This window comes from Canis aureus, chromosome 1 (genome assembly GCF_053574225.1).
Source record: "Canis aureus isolate CA01 chromosome 1, VMU_Caureus_v.1.0, whole genome shotgun sequence".
Taxonomy (NCBI): Eukaryota; Metazoa; Chordata; class Mammalia; order Carnivora; family Canidae; genus Canis; species Canis aureus.
In genome coordinates this window covers 24,985,777-25,006,241 of record NC_135611.1, presented here as the reverse complement: position 1 = coordinate 25,006,241, position 20,465 = coordinate 24,985,777, and the positions used below count along the sequence as shown (strand labels likewise).

The 20,465-nt window shown below is 59.2% G+C and overlaps 1 protein-coding gene across 15 annotated transcripts in view; it reads left to right on the top strand.

Annotated features, from left to right (window-relative positions):
* The window catches only part of LDLRAD4 (low density lipoprotein receptor class A domain containing 4), a 382,754-nt gene that overhangs the window by 352,492 nt on the left and 9,797 nt on the right, over positions 1–20,465 (top strand). For all 15 annotated transcript variants that reach the window (XM_077893070.1, XM_077893092.1, XM_077893081.1 and 12 more), the window contains one exon: positions 12,894–13,045. In XM_077893070.1, coding sequence (XP_077749196.1) covers positions 12,894–13,045 — 152 coding nt within the window. The remainder of the gene's footprint in view (positions 1–12,893; positions 13,046–20,465) is intronic.

Here is a 20,465-nt window from a genome sequence, read left to right as displayed (position 1 = left end):
AATCAGGAATCTGTTGCTTAACCGACTGAGCCACCAGGCATCCCTCCCCTCCCCATTGCAATTTTTTAAGCACTAACAATACATCAGTAAATGATTCCACGCTATAAGCTAATGTGCACAGATATCAAACCATTACTGTGCTCTGAGTCTGCAGTAGTCCGCGTTCTTTTAAAATACTCATTCATACTTTAAGCATAGCAAACTGAAAAGGAGCTGTTTTGTGTTCTAAAGGCCAAATTCCAGGACTTAATTTTTATGTGGAAAACTTCACCTCAGAGCAGACTTTTACAGCATAGTTATAAACCTCAAAGAATAGGAATTTGTAGTGGACAGGGCCATTGATTCTTAGCAGGAGTCACATGAACAGTCCAAGACACATGAAATGGTTCCAAGAGCCTCTGGCGACACGTGGAGTCGCAGAATCCTTAACAGGAATTTGCAAGTTAGTGCCTAAAGGGGATCAGGCAGCCGGGCCCTAAAACTCCAAGTATCAATCTGCTGACATACTTTGGTTAGTTCAGGTGACTGTAGTCTGGGTAATTCTACATTCACTGCTTCAATATTGAACCGAATATTGGGCGGGGTGGGTAGGAACTTGTGAGCGAGGCTGCCCAGCGTCCTGGCCGCGCGGCCCCCAGCTTGCGTCTTAGCAGCCACTTGACCTTGGACAAAGCCCTCACCCCCTCTGAGCCTCGGCTTTTCTATAAGCAAATTGCTTCCCAGGGTTGGCATGAAGGTAAAAGATATACAGCACCTGCAAGTGCCTGGAACCTTCCGGGAGATCTCTGGAGATGTTTATAAATGCTCATTTTCTGGAACCTTCCGGGAGATCTCTGGAGATGCTTATAAATGCTCATTTTCTGGAACCTTCCGGGAGATCTCTGGAGATGCTTATAAATGCTCATTTTCTGGAATCTTCCGGGAGATCTCTGGAGATGTTTATAAATGCTCATTTTCTGCTGTACAACCATTACAAAAGTATTACTGACTCCCCAAATATACTTACCTGTTAAAATTTCTGTTGTGGGTGGGGATACCTGTTGAGGGTGGGAGCACAGTAGGGAGAGCCAGCGGGGTGTGACTAAGGGGCCCCGGGTGATTAACTCCAGGGACGCGGCCAGGCAGGACACTAACCCAGGCTACTAACATGTGACGGGGCAAGAGTTTGGGGGAGCGGAACACCCCTGTAGCTCCCTGAAGTATTTTCTGAATCTGACGAGCCCTGAGTAGCCCCTAAGCCAGGACGCTGGCCCCGGGGCTGCCTCTTTGGGTCCCTCAAGTCGCAGATGCTCCCAGTCGCCGCAGCCTGTCCCGTTCCCACCTGGCTGGAAGCCTGTCTGGGGCCTGGTCCGTCCCTTACAGAAGCAGCTGCCCCCACAGCACCCAAGGCAGGTGGAGCCGTGCAGCGAGCGCTTGACTGTCCAGTTCCGTCGAGGGGCCAGGGTTTCCTCCCGAGGGCGGCAGCCGCTCCGTGAGTATCCGTCAGGCCAGTTGGTGAAACAGAGACGTCTCTGGAGGAAAGCTCTAGAGGCCAGCAGGGTGGGCCCACGGAGAGCGAGGCCGTCGGGTCGGGGTTGCCGGAGATGTCTGTGGTAGTGGCCTTTCTTGCACCCTGCCAGGGCCTCGGGTACGCAGGAGAGCGCCCACAGCGCGGGGACTTTTCCTGGCTCCCAGCAAAGGCAGGTAGCCCTGGGCACCCACTCTGAGATGCATATTTAAAGACGAGGCGGGAGGGGAGGTTCCTAAATGCAACTGCTCAGACGCTTCCTCTTCCCCCCTCGGGGCTATGTTCAGCAGCCGTCAGGCCCCCACCCGCCCTCCGGCCCACGCCCCCCCACCCGTCTGCTGCGAGCACCGAGCACCGCCGTTTCCTCTGAGTTAAAGGGAGAGACCTCTCGCTCGCCCGTCGGGAGGCCGCGTGGCCACGTGCCATCAGGGCCCGAGACTGAGGCGTTCACAGGCCGCGAGCCCCGGCCTTCTGGGACCCCTCGTGTGCCGCCGGCCTTTCTTCCTCAAGGCCCCCCTCAAGGCTGGAACAAAATTACGGTGCCGCCAGGTGGCTGGGCCCTGACGGCCCTGGGTGCACCCCGAGGCTGGCGGCCTGCTGGTGCCACAGGCCGCGGCCCACCCCACGCTCCGCTTGCGGCCTGCCGTTCGGGCAATATTTTGAGAACAAGCTCATCCGTAAGGTCAGAGGCTTTTAAAGTGATTTTTAAGTGGATTAAACATGGAAAACACTTAAACAGAATGAACAAGAAGCATAATTAAGAGTGACACCCCCCCCCAGCCCCGCGCGGCCACACGGCCAGTGACGAGGGAGTGGCCCAGCGGCCCAGGTGTGTCCCCAGCGGCTGCGGAGGGGGCAACAGGGCGCCTTCCGTACAGGAGATGGGGACACGGGTATTTGCCAGACGGACTGTTTGCAACCATTTCGAAGCGCAAGCGAGGCCAGGAGCAAAGCGCAGATCCAGCCCTCCCGATGGTGACCGATGCTCTCGTGACATTGAGCCGACCCCTGGCTTCCAGAGACGACGTGCCTGGCAGCGACATGCAGGCTCGTGGACATCCCCATTGAAGGCCTCGCCTCTCCGCGCCCCGGTCTCCCTGCCTAAGCCAAGCAGGAAGCGCCGCCCGGATGGCGAGGCGGGGCCGGGAGCAGGGTCCGCAGCGCCCGGTGGAAGCGGGTGTCCGAGCCTCCCCGCCCTGGAGACCACACCCCAGCCCAGCGTCCCAAGCCCGCCCTCTGCCCCACCCAGCATGTGACTCGGGGGCGAGTTGGGGACAAGCAGAACAAGAAAGGAGAGTCCTGCTTTAAATCTGGACGCGGCTCAAGGAAAATCAGGCTGTGTTGCTCGGCACGTGCAAATGCGCGCGACTGTTGACTCTTGCTGAAATTCCCACTTCCCTTCTCCCCGGGAAATCTCTGAAAAACCTTCTTGATGATTCTTTTGTTCCCGTCCTGCCGCCACCCCCCAGTGATTAAAACATGAAATGTGACAAGTTATGGCCAAGCTGAGGACCTGGTGGAGATGTGAGGCCCGGGACCTGGCTGGGGCCCAGGTGACATGCGGGGCCGAGGGGGCCGCTGCTGGCTTTGCTCCCACAGCTCCTCCTGCCGCCACGGCTCCGGCGAGGCCCGCGTGTCCCCGCCGCTGGTCCTAAGTCAGGAGAAACCCCGGCTGCCCTGGGTGCCGAGCGGGGCTGGCGGCGCCACTGCCCGGGCCTGTGCCCTCCCTGCGGGCCCGTGGTGCCTGTGAAAGGTGCCCGCCGCCACGTGGCCTGCCTGCGTGCTGTCACACGGCCGTGCCTCCAAGCCCCCGAGAGGCTCGCCTGAGCACCGCGTGGGCCTCGGGCCCCGGGACCCTGCTGTCTGGAGTGCACCCGGCAAGGACCTCGGGGCCCCCGGGGACCCTGCTGCCCGGAGTGCACCCGGCAAGGACCCCTGGGCCCCCGGGGACCCTGCTGCCCGGAGTGCACCCGGCAAGGACCTTGGGGCCCCCGGGACCCTGCTGTCTGGAGTGCATCCGGCAAGGACCTCGGGCCCCCGGGACCCTGCTGCCCGGAGTGCACCCGGCAAGGACCTTGGGGCCCCCGGGACCCTGCTGTCTGGAGTGCATCCGGCAAGGACCTCGGGCCCCCGGGACCCTGCTGCCCGGAGTGCACCCAGCAAGGACCTCGGGCTTCGGGACGCCCCGTGTCGCTGTCCAGGGTCCTGGCCTGGCCACCCTCAGGACCTGAGACCCTGGGCCGTCCGCGGCTTCCTGCCACAGGCCCTGGCCTCTCGAGGTGGCGGCCGACACTTGGTGGCCATGGCCCACGGCCAAAGCCCCGGCCCGGAGTGTCGCACCGGTGGGGAGGCGCACCCCGCCAGGGGCTCTGAGCTGGGGGCCGCGGCCCAGTGGGACCCCCTCGTCATGTGCAGCGGCCGCCCCAACGCCAGCACCCTGGGGGAGGCCCGGGACAGAGCCGTCCTGGAGCCAAGGTACCCGAGCTGCAGCTGACACGGCTGTCGGGGCCGCGGGGGTCCTCGGAGTCGGTCCGAGCCCGCAGCTGAGAGGCGTAGACACTCTTCCCGGGACCTCGCGCCCTGGGAAGGGCCAGCCGCTGGAGGACACCCAGGACACGACTCCCCGTGGGAGGGGTGTTGGGCCCCACGCCCCTTTGTCGTCTTGTCATCCCCTCCCGCTGCCCACCAAGCACGTGGACACCGGCCTTGTTGCTTCATGGTCTCATGTTTTCGGCCGTGCGGCACCTGAGCCCGCCTCCCCACACCCCCGAACCCCTGTTGCCCACGGCTACACTCGTGGGGACCTTTTTTTTTCCTCACCCTGAGTCATTGAAAACAGCATTTGCAAGACAAGACATGTTTCTCAGGATGCGGGTGGCTTCCTGGGTTGCTGCTCGGATCCCAGCCCCGTAACAGCAGACCTCCGGGACCGCGGGCCACGGCGCCTCCAGGAGCCATGGCTCGAAAATGCGGAGGAGACGGTACCCATGCAGCCGTATATTTTCTGAGACATATTCCTAAATTGATAATGTGGGGGCGGGACGGGGGTGGATTTTAAATGAATCCTACGGAGGGAATTATGGGTTTATGCATGTATTTTTTTCCATTTATAACCTAGCAGAGGGATAGACTTTTAAAAGGTTTGCAATTGCTCTTACTCCTCTGCTATGTTTTCAGAAAATCCTGTCAATCATGTTGGATAAGGACATATTTAGCCAGATTTCTCTCTGAAGAGACCGTGAGACTCTAGATTCCGGAATGCAAGGCGGAAAGTCGTACTGGATGAACGCTTGGACCCTCGTGATTTAGAGAGATGTCACTGTAGCCACATGGACCCGCAGGCCTGCATCCTGGGGACTCGGTGTCAGCCAGTCACGGCTCCCGGCGTCCTTCAAGGCCCGGCCGCAGCTGCGGTCAAAGGCGGGGGCCCGGTGCCACCCGACTCGCTCCACTTTCCTCTCTCCCCCTACACATCCTAAGTGCCACTCCCCACCTTCCTTATCATGCAAAACACTTTATATAAATAGGAGGAGCCTGTAAACAGGTGAGGTAGGGCAACCACGAGGTCCTTTCTTTTTTTCTCTCTTTTTTTTTTTTACGAGGTTCTTTTCTCCAGTGACTGCTCACACTGCCTAGAACAATAACAGTCGAATGATTTTTAGGAAAACCTTGGGCGGGATGTCATCACTGAGGTCCTCAGTAGGGCTCGGGCTACTGTGGGACCGGGGAAAGGACGCAGCCTGTAGGAACATTGGGCACCTTCAAGGTGTCCCACAGCCATAAATGCAGAGTAAGACACCCCAAGGCTGTGGCTTCTCACCAAGCCCCTCTGCCCAGGAAGACGGAGAGCAAGGAAGGGCAGACGCGCGCCCGCGGCACCAGAGCCACGGTGGGGACCTCGGCCAAGTCCCTGGAGGGGGCTGCCTGGGCAAGGCTGGGTGGCAGGGAGCCGCGCTCTTGGCTTTCCCGGTGGATTGTTGCACTTGGGGGTGCCGTCGCTGGTTAGGGTGCGAGAGGAAGCATCCGTGGCGGGGGGGATGGCTATCCTTCCCGTGACATCACCGTGCTCTGCAGGGCTTGGCTGCCTGGGGTTTCCTTGGCTGGGTGCAAGGAGGGGGCTGAAGAGAGGCCCTGGCCTTGCCCCCACCTCGCCTCATGCGCAGGGTCTCCGAGGGCCCGGAGCCTTAAGATCAGACATTTAGAAAGTAGGACTCCGGGCAGCCCGGGGGGCTCAGTGGTTTGGCGCTGCCTCCGGCCCAGGGTGTGATCCTGGAGACCCGAGATCGAGTCCCACGTCGGGCTCCCAGCATGGAGCCTGCTTCTCCCTCTGCCTGCGTCTCTGCCTCTCTCTCTGTGTCTCTCATGAATAAATAAATAAAATCTTTAAAAAAAAAAGAGAGAGAGAAAGAAAGAAAGTAGGACTCCTGTGAAGGATGATACATTAATGGAGGAGAGAGCAAGTGGAAGATGGTGTTGACCATCCCACGAATAGAAGTGAGTGTCCTAGCAGGATGGTAGGGCCACGCTTCCCTGGAGTCCTTAAAAATAGCACCAATGGGGAAAAAAAAAAAAAAAAAAAAAAACACGGAGTGTTATGCTATATGTTGGCAAATTGAACTCCAATAAAAAATAAAATAAATAAAATAAAATAAAATAAAAATAAAATAAAATGAAATAAAATATAAAATAAAATAAAATAAAAACAAAATAAAATAAAATGAAATAAAATATAAAAGAAAATAAAATATAAAATAAAATACAAAACAAAATAAAATAAAATGAAATAAAATAAAATATAAAATAAAATAAAACAAAATAAAATAAAATATAAAATAAAATAAAATATATAAACTAAAATAAAATAACAAAAAAACAAAATTAAATTAAATTAAATTAAATTAAATTAAATTAAATTAAATTAAAAAATCACGGACGCTCAGGCCTCTAGTGTGAGTCAGCCCAGCTCTTCCCCGAACCAGAGAATGGGCCACCAGGCCTCACACAACTTCTTCTGATCCTGTCATTGTCCACTGAGCAGCCTGGAGTTCCGTGGGGATATTTCTATAAAAATAAAGAGATGCCATCATCGCCAGCATCACTGTCATTGTTTCATGGTGATGAAATGAGGTGCTGTGAGGTCTTCCTGTAAGCTTTAGGCTAAATGTATTATGAAGTTTCTGGTGTCTGGATGGCAGTGACTCATCCAGGAGAGCATCATGAACTAGAGCCCCATGAAAGAAGGGGGAATGTGAAAATTTGACTTTGGCCTAAAATTACTTCCTTGCATGGGTTGCTTTCTGTCATTACTCTGTTGGTGCCAGTATCCATAGGAATCCAGGGAAACTGCCCAGTGGGCTGTGCTCAGGGTCCAAATTGGGCACATGGAATTTTGGAAACCCTGAAATCTCCTATTATTTTCTCAGAACTCTGCTGTTCCTGTAGATTTTTTTTTAGATTTTTCTCTTTTTAATAGTTCTTCCAGAATTCACCTCTCCTTAGCCTCCTCTTTCCACCCCCAGTCCCAAAACCAAAGGCACAGGCACCTTGCCTGTCTGTGCAGGGCTGCACCCCCTGCCGTCAGGACACAGCCTCCCGGGGGACAGAGGCAGGGGCAGCAGGGCCCCGGCGGCCCCGCGTCGCCTCCCTTGGCGCCGAGCCTGTGGTTCCGCGGCACCAGGTGGCTCCCCGCCGCGACTCAGGAGGTGGCGTCCGAAGAACAGGCCTTTCGGGACCCTCTGCTGCTCTGCGTACCTGGCATACCTGGCTCCGCATCCTCGGCCCGGGCTTGGTGCACAGAGCAGGGGAACCAGTGATGTGCCGGGAGGGCGGTGCACGCACTTGCGCATGGGGAGCTTGTGCCAGGAGCTGCCACCTTGGAGGGACGGTGGTTTCAGCGAGAAATGATGAGCGCCCCGACGGCAGTACAGGGAACTGTGGGCCCCAAAGCCCAGAAAGGTCGAGATCAGGGGTACGGCGCTCTGGACACCGGGCACCCGAAGAACAGTGTGCTGAGTCTCCCTGACACTCGCACGGCAAGTGAGAAAGTGGGGTTTGCTCCCGCGCAGAGTGTCCCTGCCCTGTCCTGGCGGCACCTCCTCGAGGAGGGCGCGGAATCAGGCCCGGGCCACGAAGCCATGTCTGGGGACAGTGAGACACCTGGGGGCGCAGCCGCCTCTGAGCGCCTGCCTGCGGGAGCGAGCTGGTGGGTGGGAAGGAGGGACACGTCACTGTCACTGTCCCCGTGCGTCCCACCGTGCACTTCACCTTTCGGGAGGGTGTTGCCGCGGAGGTCCCCGTGGGGGTGCGCGCGGCTGTGGGAGAGCAGCTGTGAGGGGAGGCGCCCCTGCAGCCCCGGTCTGGAGGGGGAGCTGCCCTGCAGCCTGGGCGTCCCCTGCTTGTCCCCAAGAGCACTCCCTGTTGACCCCCAGCTCGCGCCGGACCCCTCGGGGGGGAAGTGGGCTGTGCTTACCCTCCGTGGCCGCCTGTTTGCACCGATGGCCTTCGCCCAGAGGCCACGTGCAGTGGGGCTCGGCCTGAGCCCACGGTGTCCCTCCACCCGGGGCTTCACAGGGGGCAGCACAGACGCCCCAAGACTGCAGCTGGGCCCAGCGGCTCCTGGCTGGGAGCAGGCCGCGCGTGTGAGGACGGTGGCCTCCGGGCTGGGCCAGCCCGCCCAGGAACAGCTGCAGCCGCAGAGCACCGACGGGCCCCTGTCGCCCGGACTGGCCAGCTGCACTACGGGCCAGCTGGTTGCCTCAGTGGGGGACACGGGAGCCCAGGCCCTGCCGGCCGGTGCCCTTGCCCCCCCCCCCAGACGACCTGGCACCACTTGGGAGCCCAGGATCCCCGGGCTCTGCGAGTCCCATGTTGCATCGGTGCACCTGCTGCAGCTACACCTGTGCTGGAAAACTCAGGACGGTGGCCCAGGAGCCGTTCCGACCACGTCTCAAATCCTGGCTCCGGGCTCTCTGGGGGGTCTCCACAACCCCAGTCCCCAGTGGCCAGTAAAGCCAGATCGCCGTCGCGTGCCCCAACCTAACCAACGTGTCACAACAGACGTAGGTGAAGCAGAGGGGAGACTCCAGCTGTCTTTTACTAAGGCTTACGTGTAAGAGATGTGCAGAGGTGTAGAGCAATGCCGCTCTCGTCGCTGAATTTTTCTTTTTAAAAAATAGCATGTATGATTCTTACATATGTTAACATAGGAGTTTATTTTTTCATGAATAAATTTAAGAGTTTTTCAGTATTAACTGTAAATATGGCAAATATCCATAGATGTCATCCATACAAATAAAACCCTTTTGGGGGTAACCAGTAGCTTTTAAGAGTATTGAGAGGTCTGGAGACCAAAACCCTGGAGAGTTGCATATAAGCAAAGCAGGAGTGTGGGGCCGAGGGGGGAGGTGTGGACGTGCAACACGGTGGGGTGGGCTTTTCCAGGCATCGGCGCCCGAGTAGGCCTGCACCTGCCACAGTGACAAAGCTGAGGATGTGCAACCTTGGAGCAGGGAGTCCCCTTGAAAAGAAAGATTCCATACACTTTCTCACAACTGAGATCTTTCTTATTCTTTTTTTTTTAATTTTATTTATTTATTCATGAGACACAGAGAGAGGCACAGACACACCAGAGGGAGAAGCAGGCTCCCTGCAGGGAGCCCGACGTGGGACTCGATCCCGGGACCCTGGGGTCACACCATGGGCTGAAGGCGGTGCTAAACCGCTGAGCCACCCAGGGATCCCGAGATCTTTCTTATCTTTGTTTGTGATCAACTTTTTTTTTAATTTTTTTTTATTGGAGTTCAATTTGCCAACATATAGCGTAACACCCAGTAGTGATCAACTTTTTAATGTAATGTTAGATCAGAAGATTCTGATTCCGACCCCCCCCAAAAAAAAACAAATCTAGAGTGTATAAAGATCTAAATATAAAAATGCAATGTATAAAAATCCTAGAAAAAACATTTTTAGAATATTAGAGAAGACCTTCCTAATCAAACAGGAAGCTTAGGAGCCATAAAAGAAAAAAAAAAAAGGTAATTTTCATGACATAAAGATTTATATCTTTTTTTTAAGATATATATCTTTTATAGAGAAACAGCAAAGTTAGTGACAGACGAGAAAATACTTGCGACACATGTAATAGGCAGAGCTTTGTGGTCATAATACATAAAGGCTGCTGGCTGCTTACCAATAAGTGAGAAAATTACAAATAAGCTAATATGAACTAATTGAATTATGGATTAAAGAAGAACATAAATTGCCAATAACCATAAGGAAGGATCTAAAATTATTAGTAATTGGGGAAATACAAATTAAATCAAGGTGCATACTCTTGCCTGTCAGATTAGTGCAAATGAAAAGGGTGAGTATTCAGTGTTGATGAGCTGGGGGGGGGCGGGCAAGATGCCTTTCACAAGGCGGAGTGTCAGGAGCCATCAGCATTTAACAGGAAATATCCTCGACCCATTAATTCCAATTTTAGGAATCTTTCCTATAGGGATACTTAAAATGTAGGTCAACACTCATTTTCACACACAAACATACACATGGACACGCAATCTTTCGGTCATACTAGGAAAGAAAAAGGGAAAAATACCCAAACGTCTATCACTTGGAGAATATTAAATTCCAGTACATCGGTCTTTTGGAATAGATAGACACCATAAAAAGAATGGCTGGTTTTTAATGTATTCTTGTTTAAAAAATGTCTGGGATATAGTAAGTGGGGAAAAAACCAGAACAATGTATTTGTACAATGATTCTGTTTATTAAAAGAAGAAAGCCAAAATAAATAAATAAATAAATAAATAAATAAATAAATAAATAAATATTAATAAATTATTAATAAATAAATATAAATAAATAAATTTTTCAACAGGCAAATGCACAGATACAGCGGGTGGACTGCACTATTTTCTTGTGTATCATTCACATTTTAAGGGAGTCTTCGTTATTTTTATAGTAAAAATCCTTTCCAGATGAAACACAGATATACCCCAAGTGCTCACAGGATTATGGGAAATATCATTTGACTGAGTTGCTGCCAATAGGTGCCTGCATGGCTTCTATAGGCAGGAAAAGAGGAACTTAGGAAGATGTCCTCTGGCAGCTCCGATGGCCCAGTGGTTTGGCACCACCTTCAGCCCAGGGCGTGACCCCGGGGTCCCAGGATCAAGTCCTGCGTCGGGCTCCCTGCAGGGAGCCTGCTTCTCCCTCTGCCTGGGTCTCTGCCTCTCTCTGTGTGTCTGTCATGAATAAATAAATGAAATCTTTTTAAAAATTAAAATAAAAAAAAGAAAGAAAGAAAGACGTCCTCCAAGTGAAGAACTGACTCGCGGAGCCTGTGCGGGGCCCTCGCTATACCCATCACTCTCCTCTCTTCCCGTGTCCATAGAGCAGTGAAACTTTCTTGAGAAAAGCCTCTAGGACTGACGTTGGTCAGTCCTAGGGCATGATGTGACCTGATGTCCGGCCGCAGGCCTTGGGGTTGCCCAGACGGTGGCAGCCGGGCCGGTGGGGGTGAACGGGGCGCAGACCCCAGGCCTTGCTGACAGCCAGCCTCCGGAACTGCCCGGGCCAGGGCCGCGAGCCTCCTCACCCGGCTGTGCCCACGGGGAGGGCTGTGCCCGGCAAGGCCCCGGCCTCCACTGCTGCTCACATGGGCTCAGCAGCTCCCTGCCCCAGGCTGGGCTCCCCATTCTGCAGGGCGCACATCTGGGCCGGTCACACTCGTAGGCCCCGTGGCAGGTGTGGTCTGGCCAGGCCTGCAAGCCTGTCTGTCTGCCTTTGTGCCCTGGGTAGGTGTGGGCCGAAGGCAAGGGCAGAGGGCAGTGCCAGCTGTAGCCACTGCGTTTCTGGGGTATGGGTGGCGGGTGCTCACAGGGCAGGCCCTGGGGAGACGTGCCACCCGGTCCCCTCCTGCACTGCGCTGCACGTGAGTGCACAGAGAGAACCCGTGTGCTGGCCATCAGCTGGGCCCCCAGCAGGAGCGTGTGCGTGTGTGCTGTGCCCGCGTGTGCATACCCACGTGCGCATCTTGTCTGCATGAGCACACGTGTGCCCGCGCGTCTGCAGGTGCGTACACATGGGTCTGTGCATGTGTGTGCCGCAGGTTCCAGGCAGGGACCCGCCAACAGCGCACCCATTGGTGGCCTCGTCGTGAGCCCGAGTGTCCCTGCGCCCGCCCAGGTGGTGCTGCCGTCGTCACCATCCCCTGGGGCCCCGCTGTCCCTACACCGCCCCGCGTGGGGGCCCCGCACAAGGGTGGGCAGCGCCCAGCAGAGCCCTGAGTGGCAGCTCAGGAGCAGGAGGTGCAGGCCCTGGGGCTGGCCTCGCCGCCGAGCCTCACCGTCCCCGTGGGGCCCACGGGCCGGGAGCAGGTGTAGAGCCATCCCCGCAGGGCCCACGGGCCGGGACCAGGTGCAGGGCCGTCCCCGGGGGGCCCAGGGGCCAGGAGCAGGTGCAGGGCCATCCCCACGGGGCTCAGGGGCCAGGAGCAGGTGCAGGGCCGTTCCCGCGGGGCGCAGGGGCCGGGAGCAGATGCAAGGCTGTCCCTGCGGGGCCCACAGGCCAGGAGCAGGTGCAGGGCCACCCCCACGGGGCACAGGGGCCGGGAGCAGCTGTAGGGCACCGGCCTGGGAGCGGGGTACGTGGCGGCTTGCACACCGCGCAGCGCGCCTCCGAGATTCCCTCCAAAGGCTTGGCCTCGAGGTCAGGGGGTGGAGCTCGTGGTCAGCGCCCTTCCCGTCACAGGGTCTGTGTGGCCCCTGGATGTGGTTTGCACAGTGTGTCTCACCGTAGATGGTTCGGGTCCCGGAGTCCTCACCTGGGAGAGCGGACTCGCTTTGGCACAGCCGCCTGGCAGGTGCAGAGCTGCACGGGGCCCCCCAGCCTCCCCATCACCCCAGGCACCTGAGCGCCCCGGGCACCCCTGCAGAAGCACAGCTTGCACGCGGCCCCTCCCCACCCCGCCAGGCACCCAAGCACCCCAGGGCGCCACCCCCCGTGCCCGGCAGGTGCAGAGCTCTCAAGCAGCTCCCTTCAAGCCCCCCCCTTCAGGCAGCCCGGGCTGCAGCCAGCCAGTGCGGGGCACACCTCAGGCCGCGCAGGTCCCTGTGTAGGTGCACCCCGTGCACCCCTCAGCGCTGGGGCTCGGGCGCCAGCACCCCCACCTCAGGCCCCACTGGGCACGGGGTGCACCGAGCAGGTGGGTCGGACCGTGTGTGGCCCCTGCTTCCCGAGGTCCCGGCCGGGGCGGCCCTGCACAGGCCCGGGGAGAAGGGCAGCCCCGTGGGGCGGAGAGGATGGGGCCCTGCAGGCCCGGCGGCCTGTTCCCGGAGCCCTGGCGCCCGGGGCACGCGGTAACTGCTCTCCCTTTCCACCGCAGCCGAGCTGGAGTTTGCACAGATCATCGTTGTCGTCGTGGTGGTCACGGTGATGGTCGTGGTCATCGTCTGCCTGCTGAACCACTACAAGGGCTCCACGCGGTCCTTCATCAACCGCCCGGGGAGCCGGAGGCAGGAGGACGGGCTGCAGCCGGTGAGTGGGTGGCCCTTGAGTCAGGCCCCTGGCTCCGTGGGTCCTGGAAACCCCACGGAAGGTCCCCAGGCTTCAGGGAAAGCCCGAGTGTCCCCAGCATCCCGAGCGTCCAGCTCAGGGGACCCCCAGAACCGAGCACACCGTGTAACCCGTACCCAGGGAGCCAGAGACGACCCGCACCCGGACCCACCCGGGCCCCGAGGCCTGCGCCCACGAGGCAGCCACACAGATGGCCCGCGCCTGCTCGTGACCCAGAGCCCCGCAGCAGGTGCCCGTCTGGGTCTGGCTTCTTCCGCCACGTCCCCCGCGCTGTCACGCAGACACTGTACTGTGAGCGGCCTGGGTGCCCCGGCGCTGTGGGGACTGGGCGGGGACGCCGGGCTGGAGCAGGCCGCGTGGGGACTCTGCACTGCCCGTGGTGGGTCCAAGCTGCCCAGGCCCCGCGTGAGCTGCTCTGGAAGCTCAAGCACGCACCGGGTCACACGGCGCTGGGATGTGTGCCCAGGAGACCAGAGGCCCCGGCGCCTTCTGTCCCAGCCGCTCTGACAGTCTGGGTCCCGGTGGCGGCGGGCCAGGCTTGGGAATGTGACCACGGGTTCTCTGTTCGGTGGCAGGCAAGAGGGGGCAAGAGAGGCACGGTGGCCTCGAGGTCCCTGGGTGTCCGACCCCGGGCTCCCGGAGGCCCTGGTGGGGGTGCGTGTGCCGCTGTGGCGGCTGCTGGGCCCCGGACCCCGGGCCCTCGAGAGGCCAGGGCCGCTCTAGACTAGGGCCGCACGGTGGCTCCATGACCCCTCCGGTGGCTCTGCCGTCCCCGGGGAGCTGCTGTGCCGGGTGCTCCGTGGCCGCTGGTGGGTGGGGCAGGGCCAGGGCTCCTCAGCACCCCTGTCGGGCCCACGGAGGGGAGGCCAGGTGCCGTGGGCCTGTGGGAGCAGCGCTGGGGAAGATGTCCTTTGTCCCTCTGCTTCCCCTGGTCCCCGCTGCCCCTGCCTGCCACTCCCTGGATCCCCAGGTGGCCCGGGAGCCCCCTCCACCCTGCGGGGACGACTTCCATCTCACAGGGCGGTGCCCCGGGGCCCAGGCCGCTGTCGTCCCCACGGTTTGGCACCAGCCCGGTGGATTCCGCCCTGTCGGGCAAGGCGGCTTCTGCTGTTGCAAGGGGGCCCCAAGTCCCTGGCCCCTGCCGCGAGGAGGACACAGGGTCACGGTCGCGGCAAGACTCGCAGCCATGCAGGAGCGGGACGCAGGGGACAGCAGCCCTGGTGCCCTCCCATCCCCCCAGCTCTCGGGCTGCCAACAGACACCTGCCTCGGGCTGTCTGCCCCCATCCCGAGGACCTGGCTGCCCGCGGGGAACCTGGTGGCCGCTCCTGCGTCTGCCCCACCACACACCTGTCCCCCCCGACGGCGCTACCTGGGACACCCTGCACTGCTGGGGGCCCTCCGCCCGCGCCCCGTGCAGACCTGGCTGCGCCCACGGTGGCCTCGGCGCCGGGAGCTCCCGGTCGGGGTGGGCCGGGCTCCCTCACACGGCTCCCGGGGGCAGGTGGCAGGGCCCAGAGGCGCCCACGCAGGTGCGGCCGTCGGGGGAGGCTGGCTGCGTGCAGCCTGCTGCGGGGCCTGCTGGCGGCGCGGCCTCAGCCCTGGGCCAGGAGGCAGCTGCAGGTCTGTGGGCGCCTCCCCCGGCCGCCCTGCAGCAGGGCCCTCGCTGTCCGCACGTGGCCACAGGCAGCCTTCCCAGCCCCACGCCTAGTTTCATCAATGAGCGCCTGGAAGCTCTGCCCGCAGTTCCCTCGCACGGGCTGCAGCGCCCTGGGGTCTCGTACCTGTGCTGCCCCGGCCCGGCGCCTCCGCCTCCCGGGGCCTCCGTCGTGCCCCGACGGCGGGCCAGTGGGGATGCGCGTCCCTGGAACGCAGTCACCAGCTGAGATGTGCCTTTGCTCGGAGGCCCTGAGCCCCGAGGCCCAGCCTGTGGCCACAACGTAGATGGTGGCCTTACCTGTCTTCTGGGCGTGGGTGCTCACACGGCAGCCCCGCGGGCCCCCACGAGAAGGTGCCCCCAACCCGGCTTCAGCCGCCTCCCCACCCACCTCTGCTCCCCGCCGGGGTGCTGCGCCCTTAGGAAGGGTCCTAGGCACAGCGGCGGTCCCTTCATGCCCCCGGCCCCGCTGGCACGACGTTGCCCCCCAGGGGACGTCTGACAGCGCTGGGAGGCGTCTGGGCCCATCCTGCGATGCACAGGGCCACCCCTACACGGAGGATCCCCATGACCCCAAATGTCAGCTGAACCGAGTGGGGGCCCCTGAGGGCAGCAGGTGTCATGCACCAGCCCCTCCAGGGCGCTTGGCCCATCGAGGAGGGGCCTGTGCAGGAGCGGATCGCACACCCAGGCTCCGAGAGCGGAGAGCGCCCCAGCAAGCCTCAGGGAGGCCTTGGGGTCCCGCACTCCGAGGGCCCCTGTGGGGGCCCCTGCCTCGGCCACATTGCACCACGCATCTCCGCCTCCCGTCCTTCCTTCCGTCCCTGCCCCCCGCCCCAGCAGCATGGCCAGTGGCTGCTCCTCCCGGCCTTCCATCAGCCTTCCTGGGAGAGGCCCCGGGCCTCCAGGGCTGTTGTGCATATGGACGAGGCTGTAAACTGTGGGGGACCCAGGGTGAGGCCCCCGCACACTGCCCCCAGGTGGCCACCCCCAGCCTCCGAGGCACCGCCTGTGCTGACCGGGCTCCCCCAGGGCTCAGGACGGCCACCGGGCCGGAGCTGTGGCCGCAGCCATGGGACACATCGGGGCCCTGGGGGAGGTGGCCCGCCAACCCCGCGCCCTGCGGCTGCTGTGCTCAAGGCCACCCGAGGGCAACTGCAGGCCCGCGAGGCCAGCGCCCAGTCCTGCCCCAGAGCCAGCGGCGGGCCCGGGAGCCAGTGGCTGCAGCCGGCGGGGCGGGGGGGGGGGCACATTTCGGGGAGGCCCCTGGGGCCCCCACGGCCCTTTGCCCCTGGGCCTGTAGCCCATTTGTTCTGGAAGGTGCGAGGCCTCGGGGGGCAGGTCAGGAAAGGGTATTCAGCCATGTGAGAGGGCGGCACGTGGGGGCGGTCCCTGCAACCCCGGGGGTGACGCGACCCGAAGCTCGGGGGACCGTTGGGTTTCATTTCCAAGGACGAGGCTGACCTTGTAGATGCTCTGCTCCGGCCGAGGGCCTCTCCCCGACCGGCTCTCCGCCTGCAGCCAAGGGCGCAGCCGAGCCGGGCTGAGGGAGACACTTGACTCTGTGCGTCTCCCTGGTTCTCAGGGCTCTTCTGGAAGCGGGTCTCGGACCTGCTGTCCCTTGGGGGCCAAGTGCCAGGCTCACCTGCCAGGCTCACCTGACTCCGGGAGGTCTGCTTAGAAGGTCAGGGGTACCCCCCTCCGTGACTGTTCACAGGCCTCCTCCCGTACATGCCCCCCGGGGCTCCCTCCCCGGGGCTCCCTCCCCGGGGCTCCCTCCCCAGGGCTCCCCCCAGGGCTCCCTCCCCGGGGCTCACCCCCAGGACTCCCTCCCCAGGGCTCCCTCCCCGGGGTTCCCCACCAGGGCTCCCTCCCCAGGGCTCCCCCCCTGGGGCTCCCCCTAGGGCTCCCCCCCCCGGGGCTCCTCCCCGGGGCTCCCTCCCAGGGCTCCTCCCCTGGGGCTCTGCCCCCCCCACTTTCCCCCCAAGGCTCCCCCAGGGATCCCCCCAGGGGTCCTCCCCCAGGGCTCCCCACCCAGCTCCAGCAGTGTGTTCTGGGAGCACCCATGTTGTGTGCCAGCGCCCTGTGGCCGAGGCAGGCGTGGGTGGAGGTCTGTGGGCTGGGCCCAGCCTTCACTGCCGCCTGTCCCTGAGACCCTGTGGCCCGGAGCGGACGGCAGGGCCGGGGCGAAGGTGCAGAGCCGGGAGGGCTGCGCCGACAGCGGCCCAGGACAGCGGCCCAGGACAGCGGCCCGGGCCCCAACGGCCTCACCGGGCAGCGGCCGGGAGCAGCTCACGGGGCCCCAGCTGCACGCGCTCGCGGAGACGCAGCCCTCAGACCTACGGAAGTGGCAATTTCAATTAAAAAATCAAGAAGTCACGTCAAGCATCTCCTCATTACTAAGTGCTGCTGGGATGAAACCACTTGTGAAACGAGGGCGCCTGGGCCCCCGGAGGCGAGCGGCGCAGCTGCCCCGTGGGAGAAGCGGGCAGGCAGCTGGGAAGGGGCCAGGCCGGCCGGGTCGGGGCACACAGGTGGCGCGCTCGCACCCAGGGTGTTGCGCCTCCTGCAGGTGTTGCAGGTTTGCCGAAGGGTGCCATTTGCCCCACCCGGTGTCTTGACAAAACTGGATTGAACTGTAAAAATTGGGAGATTTTGCATGAAAATTGGAATTCACAGCTTGTCTTGAAAAGTCCACGTATCAGGCCACGCTGGTCTCTGTTCCCGCCCCGCACGCCAAGCCGGGGCCATGAAGCAGCTGCCACTCTGCGTGGACGCGTGCTCACCTTTTGACTGCGGTCTCCTCTCTCTCTGGGGAGCCCTAAGTCGTGGGTAGGGTGCCATGGCCATCTCTTGCTTTGCACAGTGATGGTGGGTTTTATTTTTGATTTTTTAAAAGAATTTTATTTATTTGAGAGAGAGAACCAAGCAGGGGGAGAGCTGCAGAGGGAGAGGGAGAAGCCGACTCCCGCTGAGCAGGGAGCCTGATGCGGGACTCGATCTCAAGACCCTGGGGTCATGACCTGAGCCGAAGGCAGGTGCTTAATCAGCTGAGCCACCCAGGTGTCCCACGGTGGTGGTTTTTAGAAAAAAAATCTATTCTGCGCTCATGTCTCTATCTCAAGAGTGAAAACGAAGATGGACCGAGAAGGTCCCTGTTTCCTGAGAAGTGGGAGAGAAGCTCCCATAGACGTCAAGGTCATGCCTGCGGACCAGGACTCCCTCCTAGGATGTGTGGGCCAGCAGAGTCCAGCGACGTGCTCATGGCCTCTGTGTCCAGGGCCGAGGGAGCAGAGATGGCCCCGGGCTCGGGGCCAGGGGGCCTGAGGATGGGCAGTTCTGGGCTCCTGGAAGCAGCTCAAAACCCATCACACTGGGCCTGGAGCTCACCGTGCTCCAGAAGCCCAGAGGCCGTGTCGGGGGCCCGGTGAAGGGTGCGGGGAGCGGCGGGGGGTGCCCTTCCCACTGTGCCCGAAGAGCTGGACTACTGTGTAGTCGGCTCAGAGGCTCAAGCGTCTGCCTTCAGCCCAGGGCATGACCCTGGGGTCCCGGGATCGAGTCCTGCATCGGGCTCCCTGCATGGAGCCTGCTTCTCTCTCTGCCTGTGTCTCTGCCTCTCTGTGTCTCAGGAATAAATAAATAAAATCTTTTTTAAAAAAAATATTTCTAAAATGATAGAAAGGATCTATTTTCAGTAAGGTGCACCAAAAAAAAAAAAAAAAAAAAAGGCACCAAAGAGCTTGATGATGGAGTTATAATCGGCCTGTCTACGACCCCCCAGACTAAAGAGCAGAGAGCCACTGGCTTTATGTAGCATAGGGCTGAGAGGACAGAGGGCAGGGCCGTTTCTCTGGGGGCGAGGCAGATGCCTGCTGTGCTGCAGACCAGGGGGGCCTTGCTGTCAACCTGCCCCTAACTTGCTCCATTATTTCATGAGCCGCTGAAACTACATTTCCTAATGTCACAGGGACTGCAGGGGACAGGTCAGCAGGTGGGCGTCTACTGTAAACTCTAGGCGCAGGTTTCCTCCCGTCATTCAAGTTATTCCCGAATGAGTGAAGATATGGCCAAGCCCCCAGACTAGTAGCCATCTCAGAGGTTTTGCACCTGGCTCAGTTAGGAAGCCTGATAACCGCCGGGGTTACACACCGATGCTGGAGGAAGGTCAGGAAAGCGCCCCCAGCACACCAGCGGCTTCCTCTGTGGGGGAGCCAGGAGGACAAGACAGTCCGGTTTGTGTGTTCCAAATTTTTGATGAGAATGTATGCATATGTCACTTTTGCAATTAAAAAACATCTTCCGCTCACATAAACCGATGATGACGACAATTCCGATAATGCTCTGGAGGCTCCAGAGACCCAAGCTAACTCATTTGAGCATGGTTTGTATTATGACAAGAGTGTGCAAAAACCAGATTTTTAAGTAAAATTGATGAAAATTTTAACTTGCTAGTGATGTTTTAGGTGGACCCTTACAGCGTGAAGGCAAGCTCAGAGGTGCACAGCCGTGAGCATAAGAACTCCACCCCGTGGAGAGATCCTGGCTACTGTGTGGGAGCAGCCGGGCTGCCTTTTGTTGAATAGTTTGCCAGAAATCAATCAGCTGCAGGTGGGAGCAATGGTCTGTCTCCCTTTCTTCAAGGAAGTTCGTTCAAAGTTTTTACTTCATTGAGTTCCTTTGCACGATTTGTAATAGAATTGTAAATCCTCGGGGCCTCTGCACTAGCATTTTCTCTAGAACTCATCATCGAGGTCCCAGCTCAGACGTCATCTCCTTGGAGAGGACTCTCCTGGTGACCCGCCTTAAAGGAGCCAGATGAATTCCTGCTTTATGTTTACTTAGTCCTTAGAAATTGGTGTAAATTTGTTCTGGGGCAAGAACAGTTCTCTAAATTGTCCTAATTCTGTGGCCCTAGTTGAGGAGGCTCCCGGGGCTATCAGGAGATGCCAAGGGAGGTAGCTGGGCTCTGGCTCTGTGTTAATCCCTACCAGGCCTGTGACCTTGGGAAAGCCCTGGGCCCCGTCCCTAGGCTTAATCTTACAAAAGAGGAGGTGACTGTGCCCACCTGGGCTGACAGCACGTAGCTGCACATTTCTCTGTTGCCCTGAGCTTTCTAATTCCCAGGCTGGTTTCTCTCCAGGTCTAATCGCTCGCTCTCACCCAGCACCAAGCCCAGGAGAGGCACCTGCGTGGCTCCTTTTCTGCTTGCTCCTCAGAGCCTGTAGACCTCCACGATCCATTGTGTTGTTCTGGAAACGTAGAGGATTTCCCTTTTCTTCCCAACAGATCTTCCTGAATGATCTTTCTCTTAAGGGATGTGCCCTAGATTGAGTAGAGTTGGGAAGACATTGTAAGTATTGAGAGTAAGTCTGATGGTCGATTCCCAAAGAGAAATCAAGGGGAAAGTGCTGGAGAAAACAGTCAGGGACACCCAAGGTCCCGCCTTCATATCTAAGCTGTTACTGCCATCTAGGGTGGAAAGACAGCAATACTAAAGCATTTGAGTGGTGGAGAGGCTGTAGGAAGAAGGAAGAAATGAGAGAAAATCTGTTTTGCCAGATGATGAAGGTGTTGCTGAATATCCAAGATGAGTTTTACCTGTGCTTTGAAGTTCTCACCCTGAGATGGGCAGAAAATAGATTTCCAGAAGTTTGATGTTATACAATACATTAATTCCCTGGGAAGAACCCTTGGGTAGAAGACAAAATATCCAAAGCCAGCCTTC